General features: G+C 36.2%; 1 protein-coding gene across 1 annotated transcript in view; it reads left to right on the plus strand.

Annotated features, from left to right (window-relative positions):
• Window positions 1–47: 47 nt before the first annotated feature.
• LOC127856615 (uncharacterized) overlaps window positions 48–14,177 on the plus strand; it is a 39,391-nt gene continuing 25,261 nt past the window's right edge. Inside the window, exons 1-7 of the mRNA XM_052392920.1 lie at window positions 48–104; window positions 10,323–10,484; window positions 10,804–10,961; window positions 11,606–11,729; window positions 12,383–12,482; window positions 12,897–13,053; window positions 13,381–13,486. Coding sequence (XP_052248880.1) covers window positions 10,349–10,484; window positions 10,804–10,961; window positions 11,606–11,729; window positions 12,383–12,482; window positions 12,897–13,053; window positions 13,381–13,486 — 781 coding nt within the window. The 5' untranslated portion in view covers window positions 48–104; window positions 10,323–10,348. The remainder of the gene's footprint in view (window positions 105–10,322; window positions 10,485–10,803; window positions 10,962–11,605; window positions 11,730–12,382; window positions 12,483–12,896; window positions 13,054–13,380; window positions 13,487–14,177) is intronic.

Genomic DNA, 14,177 nt, shown 5'->3' on the forward strand with positions numbered 1-14,177 from the left:
TATAACTTACAAACAATTGTATCGAAAGGTGTGGGTACTAAAGTGTGTCGTGGACAGTTCCGCCATTTTGATTTGCGCCAGCAAGATAAATTGTACGTCAGACGGTATTTTGACTTTTGTATTTTCTTCATTAATGTTGAAATTAAACTGAAAAATGCAGATCAGGGATTGTATTTTTAACATTACGTTTGTTGCGAAGATAAGAATCATTTGGTATTTTATAGGTTCGGTATAAAACATAAAAGCGTCGGTGTTGTCCGTTCACAATAACGAATAATTTTGTCATCATTCACTCAATATTCAATAAGAAGTAAAGTTTATTTGACAAGCAGTACAATTATTTATGCGTGTAAAATGAATTAGCATAAACTGCATACTGTGTATTTGACCAAATGATATACACATCAGTTGAATTAATAATAAAGTTATAATAATAGTGATAATAAAAAAACTTTGCCTTTGGCTTTTATACTTGATAACTTAAAAATACAGATAAACGAGTACATAACTGTATATTTACCTTGATTTACCTTGATCTTGAGGCCGTAATATTAGACAAAGTCTGTCCTGGCCCCTTTTCTTTCAAATGTTTATACGCGACATATGCTATGTGTGGCTTAGTTCGATCACGTTAAACTTTATCGCTGCGCATGCTCTACATCAACAACGATTACTGAAAACTTGCTATGGAATTTAGACAAAGTATTCAAAACTATATCCAAATCTATCTATTACCCCACATGATATACTGAGAAGGACTCCTAAGTTCGACCAGCTGTCTTCATGACGTCACAAATGGGGGCTCACATGGGGAAGATAAATAGTTATTTGCTCACATGAATACTTAGGCTAGGAGCGACACATTCTAATGTTGTTGTTTTTTAGAAAAGAAAGTTCATTTATATATTTTGAAGATTATTGTAATGTGTGTCTTAAATATTTATTAAAATTAACAACAACTAACAATTAAGAAGGTAACAAAAAAGAAGATTAAACACTCATAAACACACATTTGTAAAATTACCAAACATATTTACATTTATTATAATACGATATTTTCCTAAACACAATGTGAACATAGGAATGTCTCACTAGTGTTTTTCCCAGGAGGGCAAAGGGGCATGGCGCATTACTTTCAAAAAGGGCAGTTTAGGCAAAAAAGGGCAAAAACGTGCCGTGAATACCTGAATTAGGGAGAAACATGTAATCGCATCAGAGGCAGTTGTGGAAAAAATATAAACAAGCACATTTAATGGTAATAGATGTATTTAACTTACTATGATTTATATTAATATATTTACCTTGCAATGTACATTTAAGTTCCATGCTGTTTCAATAAACTGTACAGCACAACAAACATAATAAAGCAATATATGCATATGAATCTGATTATACACAGATCCACTAACATATAAATGAAACCATGTTTGTCTTATCCCATTTTTTAACAATAATCTTGACAGATGTTTAAAATAACTTTGCGAGTAAATTGATCGCTAACAATATGCAAACGCTCGTTTCCGAGACATACATCCACCGAGTAGATTACAAATAAATAAATAATGTTGTTGCTATCTAAAACATTTTTATGCATCGTTGATTATCACAGACATTTCATTAATTCCTTCTTAATGTGTAATCTCCATCGTTAATTCGATCGTTTACGACATTATTTGCCATTTTTGCAGAGTCACAATTTAATTCTGTATAGTCCGCCATGTTGATAAAATGTCAAACGATGTAAGCGACAGGTGCGCATAGCAACGTTAAATCGTATACGCGATTCGCATTTTGTTAAATAAGTATACGCAAAGACCTATATAGACCTATGTTATCTATAGGTCTTTGGAATACGTCTCAGTAATTATTTGAATAATTAGATCTAAATATCTTAAAGACGAAAACGTTAAAAATATTTTTTTGTGATTTTAAATGTAATTATGCGTAAAAATATATGTTTTGATATAACTGAATAATGCATGCAATGCACAATTGCCACGAGAATAACATCGAGTTTTTCATCAAAAGTCCCGAAGTAATGATTTTATCGTGAAGTAGAACACATTGCCGACCGAAAAGTGCGCTTGGTATAACATAGTCTTCGGCATTATGGATTGATACTGATACGGGGTTATTCACGCATGACTAATTCACAGCTTTGGAGCAGTCAGTGACCTACCTATAAATCGAGCACTGTAATAGATTATATCTGCTCAATTTATATAGTCGATTAGACGTTGACATCTCGCGAGTAAATCAAGCACAGTCGGAGCGTCACAGACAATCAAGGAAGCTTATTTTGCGGACCAAGTTAGATCGTAAGGCAATAAAGATGTTATCGATAAGGGCGCGTGGCGAAATTTGCCTTTGAAAAAAGGGCGCGTGGCGAAATTTGCCTTTGAAAAGGGCAGAGTGGCGATCCTGGAGGGCGGCGTGGCTTTTTGCCACGCTAAAATGGCCTGGGAAAAACACTACTCACCCCTTCTAAAAGCCAGTTTTTCGTGGCAATTGGGCTGCAGTAAAGAGCTTAAATTTAACAATAAACGTCTTAATTGGACGTCTATTTATGCGTTGATCTAATTTATGAATGTCCCCTTATGAGCCCCAGGTAAACAAAGCGCTTATTTACGGAGAATTGTCTTACCTCCCCTGAAAACTGCAGCGACCCTGGCAATTTAGAAAAGAGTATTTTGATGGATGTTTTATGAATTTAATGGAAATTTAAAGAATATAAGTGCGATAAATGCATGAAAAATGAGGTATCAACAGTGTTCTCCGGAAGCACCGGCGGCCGGCGATTTCGCAGGTTACTAACAATCTAGGCGCCGGCTACTTTTCCCAAAAGTATACAATCGAAACGCCACAAAAACGCCTGTGTTTATACGAATTTCGACGCGGTACTTTCGCTTTTGTGTTTAAACAAACTAGCTCGAAGTTAATATTCTAATGCGTATAATTTTCGCGCAGAGACAAGCACGGATAAACTATCGATAGTTCGTATCTTTACGTAACATTTTTTTACCACTTTATTGCACGCTCGTTTATGACGGAGATTTACGAACACAGAGGTATTTTTAGCTAACTACGGTAAGTTTACGGTTGGCTAATTTAACCTTCGACCGGTCATTTTCCAATTAACGCGCTGTATTTAAAGCGTTTGTTTGAAATAGTTGTTTAGAAGCAGACGTCACGATGCCTCCACCTTAAAAATGACTTACAAAGTGCCAAGTAGACACAAGTCAAAGAACCCTTGCCGATTTTTGTAGGCGTATTCAAGGATGAACAATCCATAAATAGACCCATTATATACAATACGATCAAAACTTATTAGTTCACGTGAGAAAGCATTTATAACTCAGCAGAAATCATTTATAACTCAGCACCTTGCATGTAACCGGTAGACTTTGTAGATGTTCTTCTGCATTTATTAACGGCTGCTACGTGAAGTTGCTTTGTTTATACCAGTACAAAATCCGTCATATTTATAAAGATGTTTGTATGAGATACGTGTGTCGGACACGTTTGATATATAACATGTTTTTTTCAAATTAATACTGTGTATTAGCAATGGATAATTGTACACGCCTTTGTATAAAGAATAGTTATGTATTTGAATATAAGCGTGCACACCAAGCCCTTGACCTAGCGCATGACTCTTACTATAACTCTGATTCAGATTGTTGAAATAAAAAAAGTTGCAATTAAAATGCATTTTTTAAATTTTAGAGATTTCAAATAAATATTTCATTTTCTATGACAAATGCTTTGTTACTTTAATAAAAAAAAACCATACTAAAATGCTCCAGATCACCATTTCGCTCCTGTATTTCAATTGTTTACCCCATACCCCCCTGGACGGAGGGGATAACCCTCCCGAACCTACCCCGCTCGCCGCTTCGCGGCTTGTGAACATGGCGAGCCGTGTGCATTATCGCCAGCTGCTCTGTTACTATCGCTGGCTACTCCGTTTTTTACGGAGAACACTGATGAATAATTGACATAATTTAAGCTTTGTTATTCATAAAGACCTGTTTAAACCGCATTTTTATGAGAGGTTGACGGAATTACAACTTCTGTTATGAGTTTTCGCAGGAAGGCTGGAGCGTGATGTAAGTGCTGGTATTCGAAAATACGTCATAAAAAACTGATCGAACTTAGGCACCTGATCGAAATTAGGCACACAGAGGATATAGTGCGCTACACAGTTGTTTTAAAATTTTTCGTATTCCATTTCTCTTTGTTCAAATGCGATTTGAACACATTAAGGGATGTTGCAGAGACGGTTTCTTCTGAAAGGGCATTCCATATGTTCACTGTCCTAGCTCCAAATGAATTTAGTTTTATATTATGAAGGCACTTTTTTTAATGAATTTTAGGTGATGACCTCTCAAATCCCCTTGAGCCAAGTTAAATATATTAAGAATACTAGGTTAGCGTTGAATACAGAGAAGTTTATGTTGCCAGGCTTAGAACGCCTGAGCGCGAGCCTTGGCGAGCGCTTTCTAGTTAAATAAATACACTTATGCCATCCTATCACTATATTCAAATGAGTTTATGAACTCAATAAACTTTCTAATTCGTCACACGCTACGTCATGTACTCATGTACATTACTGCTGTTAGAATGAACCGGATCAGTTTATCAAATAATAGCCGTTGGTAAACTCGGATGCATTTGCAGATTTCTGCATACAAACATAATTATGTTTAAACTTGCACAATGTTTTATTTGTCTATGGTAAATGACCTTGTTGTACAAGAAAATAATTTAATATATAAATACACAAAGAATGGAAAACATTCCATTACACAACTGATAAATGAGTGGATAATACCCGTGTACAAAATGGGACGTTCTGAATTCCAGTGTGGTGCCATTTTTACCATCTTATACCAGGTTTTTTTTCTCCACTTTTTGGAAAGATAGATTTATTTATTTTTTTGGAAATTGGGAATTTTTTGTCACATTTTGGGAAAAAAATATACTTTTTGGGATTGGGAACATAAAACTACGCGACCCGGGATTTTTGCAAACATATCGTATCATTGTGATCTGTGCAACGTGATTAATTGCGGTGATTTCGAGCGACAAGAACATTTGGGTGATGTCTCGGCGATTCAACGGTGATCATCCCGCGATGTATCTCGCTGTAAGGCAATCAGGGCGAATCCACGCGAACCGCCGTGATTCACCCTTTTTACGTGATTTGCGTTGACGGTTACACTTACATGTAACATATACACTAACATTATGCATTGCAATAATAAAGCTTTTGTTGATTTTAATCGCTTAGAGGTTAAACGACCTTGAACAGTTTATTGGTGTTATGTAAGGTGTGAAAAACTCGTGAGTCAGTGTTAATTACATGTATAGCAGTATGTGTAAGAAATATTAATAAAATAATCCAGACGATTTATTTACATGCTAATGCAGTGTAACTGTTAACATATATTCACTTTCATTTTTACCTGGGCAGCATTTCTTACATGACTGTATGAGGCAATAAACATTTTTTTTGTGCATAATCGTATTGCATTCAATTTTAATTTAAATTCACTCATCCAATGAAAGCTTTGTCCCATAATGAACTGTACTCTTTACACTTCTGAAAAATGACATAGACATATGGTTGTGTTTATGAAATTCTTAAACATATTTATCATCGTATATGTTTAAGATTATTTGTTCATAAATGATGCTGTAATTATATTGGATTATCGGATAAATTTGAACATTTGAAAAGCGGTACGATTAGGTTTATATTCATGAATTGGAGAATCACCGATGTCACCGATATGCACTGCGATCACGGCAAATCACGGTGAATCACCACAAAATTATTTTGCACTCGCATGACGGCGGAGTAACGAATCACGTGAAATTTTGGTGATTTTTATGCCCCCGGTAGGGTGGCATGACGAATCACGTGAAATCTCGGTGATTTTTATGCCCCCGGTAGGGTGGCATATAGCAGTTGAACTGTCCGTCAGTCATCCTTCAAGGTCAAATGTCAAATATATGGCGTCTGTTGGTCCGAAAACTTTAACATTGGCCATAACTTTTTCAATATTGAAGATAGCAACTTGATATTTGGCATGCATGTTTATCTCATGAAGCTGCACATTTTGAGTGGTGGAAGTTCAAGGTCAAGGTCATCCTTCAATATCATCCTTCAAGGTCAAAGGTAAAAAATCTATTTAAAAAAATCAAAGCGGCGCAATAAGGGGGAATTGTGTTTCTGAAGAACCCATCTCTTGTTAACTAAGAAATCAAACTGTCCACTGTGACTCCGCGAATTTGGCAAAAATCACGGGTCGGGTAGTGTACCCTGCTAGAAAAAATCCTTTTCTACAATTAAACTTTGAATCTGAAACTCTTCCTGGCGTAATGGATATGTCTGTCTTGCATCTGTGGGAGGGTTCATTAGATCTTTACCACAGACACCAAGTATTGGTTCTAACGAGAAAACAGACTCAAAATTATTTCAATAAGCCTTAGACTTTTGAAGCAGCCAAGCTGTAATAAAAAGGTAAAAACTAACCCTCAAACTTCAGGTATTAAGGCAGATACTTAACCCTGTAGCTGTACACTCTAGCTAATGATAAGAAACACACCATAAGTGTTCTGTATACTTCGCCCTACTCCACTCACTCCATTTTTCAAAGTCTTCCACTGACTTCATTTTGTTATGACAATTGTGGCCCCCTGATCCATTTTTATGTGAAAAAAAAATGTTTCCCCCTTTTTTATTTGTCAATGTTTTAATAAAGACAGGCACACCCAACTTGTCTATTAAATTGTTTTCGACAATTTAATAAATTAACATGCAGAATTAATTTATTTAACCCTTTGCATGCTGGGAAATTTGTCGTCTGCTAAAATGTTGTCAGCTGAATTTCTAAAATTAGCATTTTCTTCGATTTTTTTTCAAAGAATATTATCAGAATAGCAAACAGTTTGGATCCTGATGAGACATCTCATCTGGATCCAAACTGTTTGCAACGTCCTTCAAAATTCGGTTCCCGCACTGAAAGGGTTAAAGATCAACTCATTTTTAATCACTAACTTGTCATAGATTATATATGCTAAATGGATAATTTTATTGGCGTCGCTCTGGAGAGCGGCGACTAGTATGTAATACATTTTTTTTTCGCTTATGGGAGGAGCAGTTATTGTACAGATCAATGTATATATTTTTGTTTTAAGAATCTTGCATAGTGGTGATTTTTTGTGTAAAGTAGTGTAAATAAGTGCTGAATTTGTGCCTATTATATTTATTACAACATTTATTGCCAATTATGCAAAGTTAATTCTTTTGATTAATAGCTAAACGCAGGGACTGGGCACTAATAAAAGATCACAGGGACTGGGCAAATACGCGAAGCAGTGAAACTTTAAATGAATAGTCAACATTTTTGTCTGAAACTTTCAACAGTCGCCGTGGTGTAGTGGATGAGGTGTCCGCCTAGCGATCTGAAGTTGGTGGGCTTGATTCCTAGGCGGGGATCATTTTTTTTATATATTATTTATTTTATTTATATATATTATTTAAAAATACTGCGTTTTAATGCGACCTAAATACAACAATGCACATTTTTATTAAAATTAATGGATGCAGCGTGGTGACAACGTTAATTAAAATTTCTTACATCTCTTAAATATCTTATAAAAAAATACACGTGTTTTTATATTAAACAAGGGCTGTTTGTAAAACATGCATGCCCCCCATATGGGCTCTCCGTTGTAGTGAAAGCCATTGTGTGAATATGTTTTTTGTCACTGTTACCTTGACCTTTGACCTAGTGACCTGAAAATCAATAGGGGTCATCTGCCAGTCATGATCAATATACCTATGAAGTTTCATGATCCTAGCCATAAGCATTCTTGAGTTATCATCCGGAAACCATTTTAATTTTTCGGGTCACCATGACCTTGACCTTTGACCTAGTGACCTGAAAATGAATAGGGGTCATCTGTGAGTCATGCTCAATCTACCTATCAAGTTTCATGATCATAGGAATAAGCGTTCTTCAGTTATCATCCGGAAACCATTTTACTATTTCGGGTCACTGTGAACTTGACCTAGTGATCTCAAAATCGATAGGGGTCATCTACGAGTCATGATCAATGTACCTATGAAGTTTCATGATCCTAGGCATAAGCGTTCTAGAGTTATCATCCGGAAACCATTTTACTATTTCGGGTCACCGTGACCTTGACCTTTGACCTAGTGACCTCAGAATCAATAGGGGTCATCTGCAAGTCATGATCAATGTACCTATGAAGTTTCATGATCGTAGCCATTAGCGTTCTTGAGTTATCATTCCGAAACCATTTTACTATTTCAGGTCACCGTGACCTTGACCTTTGATAAAGTGACTTGAAAATCAATAGGGGTCAACTGCGAGTCATGATCAATCTACCTATCAAGTTTCATCATCCTAGGCATAAGCGTTCTTGAGTTATCATATGGAAACCATTTTACTATTTCAAGTCACCTTGACCTAGTGACCTGAAAATCAATAGGGGTCATCTGCCAGTCATAATCAATGTACCTATGAAGTTTCATGATCCTAGGCATAAGCGTTCTTGAGTTATCATCCGTAAACCATTTTAGTATTTTGGGTCACCGTGACCTTGACCTTTGACCTGAAAATCAATAGGGGTCGTCTGCCAGCCATTATCAATCTACCTACAAAGTTTCATGATCCTAGGCATAAGCGTTCTTGAGTTATCATCCGGAAACCATTTTACTATTTCGGGTCACTGTGACCTTGACCTTTGACCTAGTGACCTGAAAATCAATAGGGGTCATCTGCGAGTCATGATCAACGTACCTATCAAGTTTCATGATCCTAGGCCCAAGCGTTCTTGAGTTATCATCCGGAAACCATTTTACTATTTAGGGTCACTGTGACCTTGAACTTTTTTGACCTAGTGACCTGAAAATCAATAGGGGTCATCTGCGAGTCATGATCAATCTACCTATCAAGTTTCATGCTCCTAGGCCTAAGCCTTCTTGAGTTATCATCCGGAAACCATTTTACTATTTCGGGTCACCTTGACCTTTGACCTAGTGACCTCAAAATCAATAGGGGTCATCTGCGAGTCATGATCAATGTGCCTATGAAGTTTCATATCCTAGGCCCAAGCGTTCTTGAGTTATCATCCGGATGCCACCTGGTGGACGGACCGACATGTGCAAAGCAATATACCCCCTCTTCTTCGAAGGGGGGCATAAAAATAAACGCATACAACACATCTATTTTGCATGTACTTTTGTTGTTGTTTATGGTTGTCTATCATAGGCCCTAAGTACTATCCCTACCACATATAGAGCGCGAAGCGCGACACGTATTATTGATTGTAACAATGAGTTGTGATAAAGGAAGCAGCCGCTTATCAAGGAGGAGCTGTGTCCCAGCAACCCGTTTCCCTAGAGTCAAGCACTCCTCTGATTTTTTTTAAGAACCACATATAGAGCGCGAAGCGCTACACATATTACTTTCCAGGTGGTATGGACCCTTTGGTATGGACTTTTTAGGTGACACTATCAATGCGCATTTTGTGAGATGAAGCAGATTTGTTAAAACCTACACAGTTCTGTTCCATTAATGAAAATTGCACACGGATGCCAGTAAAAAAAGGAAACCAATGTTAATAAAATGAACTATGGAATATTTGGGGGTTACAAGTTCACAAAGTCATAGATGATGGTTATTTGGGGGTTACATGTATAACACAACATCATAGATAATGGTTATTTTGGGGTTATAACACAAAATCATAGATAATGGTTGTACCAGTATCTTTTTCTGTTTTGATTAAAATAATCGGCCAATATATTAATATTTACAGTAAAAAAAAAATCGTTCCATGTAACTTCATTGAGTGCCTTTTACACTGAAATTCCCAACGCCCTTTGATGCTTTGCATTAATACTTATCTTGTATGTGTGCTTAAATGGAAACAGTGTGGATTAGTGAATTGAATGCAGGTGTTACCTGGCTAGAAAACAATGTAATGAATTCATGTATTGCTGTAGAAGTAAACCAAACAATAGACTATAGAGATATTGCACTTTCATACTCACAAAAAATGTCATACTTAATGGTAAAGTTAAAAAAGTCAGGGAAGTTTATAAGACGTTCAATGTATTTTATCACAAGACATCGGGCTAGTGAAATAGCTTTGGGCTAGTAATGTTGCCAAGCAACTAACCAGTGTTTTGAAAATAAGTGTGAAGACTGATTTCAATGATTTAAAATATTTTACATGTTTATTTTATCACGTATAATAATATATATATTATCCTATTTCAGGTCCGAAAGGTTTTTCTGGGCTCCAGATGGATGGCAATGGCAAAATTGGCAGGCCATTGGAATCACATCATGGTTCTGTTCTGAGATATGACGAAGTACTTGCTATTCTCAATGCTGATCAGACAGATCAATGTAGTCAAGGAGACACAGTGGTGCCAAAAGGTGTGCAGACAATATCACTGTTGAAATCAGATGCATTTTATGTCTCCATTAATGTAAATAAAGTTAAATGAAGATACTGTTGCATGAAATATATATAAGTAGAAGTTGTTTAATTTAACTATTAATTTCTTTGTAATTTACTGACAGTTCCTAACTTGGAATGAAAACAATGAAAAACACAATTTGCAGATTTATACTACCGGGTATTAAACTTAAACATTTATCCTTAATAAATGTACATTTATTTTGATCTACACTGTAAATAGACAAAAACAAAGTGTAATTATAAGCTTCCAATAAGAATGTCTCTTGTAAACAGGTGGGGATGTGTATATATGCAAGTTACAACAACCTGATGCTACTGAACAGAGCAGTCTCCTTGACGATGGACTCAACTGGACAACAACAGGCTCTGCATCATTGCCTAGCAACAGGAGGACAGTTGTCAGCAAGAAATCCTGCTGCGTTGTGGACAAGGTACGTCTGAAAGTGAATGGGAATAAGGCAATAAGATTGGGATATGTGCCATTTTAGACTTGTAGAAATAGACTAGACTTTAGACTTTAATTTTTATTTGAGCCTGCTTGGAGTAAGCTTGAAATAGCAGTAAAAATGGTCAGGTGTATTTTTGGTCTGTGTCTGCGCTTTCATGGACTGTAACTTTGTTATTTATGTTGCAATTATGAAATTTCATCAAGGTCACTTTTAAGAGCTTAAAGATCAAGTTTTGCTTGAACATAGATTTTCCTTACTGTAACAAAATGTTTGATAACAACTACAGGTGTTATTCACTCTACTCACTTTATTTCCATAGAAACAAATGGTGTAATACTAATCATTATTACAACGGCAAAATTTACACAAGTGTTATTCGCGTGCAGACAAGTAGAATTTTTATCAAGCAAGTTGTTAGTGGACAGGTGAATAATTGTAATATTTCCACACTCCTGCATTTTTTGGTTAATATTACAAAAGAAAAACCTGAGGGATTTTTCTTGTCTGTATATAATGCATGTTGAAATTGTTTTTTGAAGAATTTTTTTTGCTCTAGACATAAAAATTCCTCATAATTGATTTCATAAAGATTTATGTTGGTTATATGTGATATGCTATATTTACAGAATGGCTCCATGTTGAGGAATCTGCAGAAAGATATCTACCAGAAAGAAGCACATCCTAGTGGTCAACCTTGTGTAATTGTCCATTACATTGGAAATTTCCAGAGTTTTATCAGTCAAATGAAAGGTACTTCTACTTGAAAATGGCAGTCTACAAGGAATATTTCAGTAAAATAAGGAGAACATACAAAAAGCAATAGTGCATGCTGTTTGGAATTTTTTACTCTTGTGGTAAATTAGTACTTACTGGTCCTACAATTGGTCAGGAAGCAAGCTTTCAAGTATAAGGAAAGATGAACAACAAAAGGTACATGGTACTGCTCTAAAGGGGCAGGGCGGAACTCAGAACCATACTACTATCTAATTATTTTATCAATCTAGATCATTTGGTTGTCTAACACATGTATAATGTTTAAAAGCAGTTATTATTAATTTGCTTCATTTGCCATTGAATACTTGCTATAATAAATCAAATGTTCAACATATTTATATATATTTTGGTGTTTACCAAGCAAGAAGGGGGGGGGGGGGGGACCCAAAAAGGAGCAGGACGCTACACTTTAGATTTTTGCCAATAAGTTATTCTAATGAAAAGCAAATGTAATCAGTCCTTTTTTAATGTGATAGAAAATGCCTGATGATCCTAAAACATTTGCAGAATACTGTTAAGTTGATGAGTTATTGATTAATGATATATACACTCACAAGTTTCTACTGTTAGAGAGATAAATTATTGATTAATGGTTTACACTGACAAGAATCTAAATGTTCTAATTACAGACAACACTATCAATGAACAAGCAGCGGACACAACCAGTATGGACGTGGACCCTTCAGATGATACAGAGCAAGGGGCGGTCTCCAGTCAGGGATATCAAGGGTAAGGTATCGTATTCAGTAAATTATCTTTACATAAATGCATCCCTGATTATGATCATTGCATATTAATTTTATGGATAACAATTTCAGTCTACATAGAATGAATGTGGTAGCAGTAAACCAAATAATAGAGATATTGCATTAACATACACACACAAATGATTCATACTGGTTTATTGGTAAAACCACATAAATCAGTGAAGTTTTAAGGATTGTTGATGTTATTTTATCGCAATATAAAGAATTGAAACTCCAGCTTCCCCAGCAGTATTGCATTCTTATTATACACAAGTTAGTGGTCCTTTATTTATGGCAAGTGACCAACGGCAATAATAGTATGGCACAATACGAAACAACATACACACAGGCTTGTCAGATAGATTTTTGTGATGATTTTGCTATTCAATATTTGCAGTCAAGGTTCCTCTCCTGGCCCCTCCATGGCCCCAGACTCCAGTTCGGACCAACCTGACCTAGAGAGTGCCATGGCCGTGATGAAGGCAGCCCTGGCAGCCAAGCGGAAGAACTCCCCTGCGGTGATGGACATGTTTCACAAACTCATGGAGTCTGTGGTAAATTAATACCTTTGTTTGTTTGTAAAATGATCAACCAAAGGTTTAGAGTAATACAGCAGATGGACTTTTAGAAATTTAACTTCTCTTAATAGCATATATTGCACTTTTTAAGTTAAAGAACTTTGCTGCAGTGATTCATAGATTCCAAGGTTAACTCAGTAATCACAATTAACCCCAAGATGTCTAGCCCTTCACTGGTAATTTTTTAACCTTGATTGTTTATATTCTCAGTTCTACATGTATATAGGTGGTCTTGTTACACTTTTGAGGTAATTTAGTAATTATTAAACAATTACTGTGCTAGTAAACAGGGCCTGTTTGTAGACTGAGGATGGTTCTGACATGGACATGTGCCTGGTGGTCAGTGACAGGAAGAGTGGACACAGCTCCGTGATAGGAACCCCAGACTTGGTGTCTGCACAGTCCACAGGTATCCATGTACACATGAGTCACGTTTTGAGAAAACTGGGCATAATGCTTGTGCATAAAGTGTCTTCCCAGATAAGCCTGTGCAGTCCGCACAGGCGAATCAGAGACAACACTTTACACTTTAATGGTATTTTTTGTTTAAAAGAATTCCCTTTTTACCAAAAATCTAGTTTAAGTGGAAAGTGGTGTCCCTGATAAGCCTGTGTGGACTTCACAGGCTAATCTGGGATGACACTTAACGCACATGCATTATGCCCAATTTTCTCAGAACAAGATACACATGTACTATTAGTAACCAATATATAAACTCATAATGGTTTGGATCTTAGTTTAAGACGGTATTAGTTGCTTTCAGTGTAAGATCACTATCATTTCATGAGTGGTCATATAAAGATATATTCATGAATGGCAGAGCCACAAGCAAACATTGATATTTTTATATGACCACAAATGAAATGACAATGACATATTACACTGAACATATTTGCCTTGTTTTGTTTCATGCTCTTTGTGATGAATTTATTTAATGAGCTCAGGCCCCATGTTCACAAAACAGTTGTTGCCAGAGCTATAGATAAGCTGCGTATTTGCGTAAATACGCAATCAAAAATAGGTGGAAACGCATTAGTTTTTCAAATATGTGCGTACCGGTACGCAAAACAAATCGCCGATACCCAATTCAAGTCGCCTTC

The sequence above is a fragment of the Dreissena polymorpha genome, chromosome 13 (assembly GCF_020536995.1).
Source record: "Dreissena polymorpha isolate Duluth1 chromosome 13, UMN_Dpol_1.0, whole genome shotgun sequence".
In the NCBI taxonomy this organism is placed as follows: domain Eukaryota; kingdom Metazoa; phylum Mollusca; class Bivalvia; order Myida; family Dreissenidae; genus Dreissena; species Dreissena polymorpha.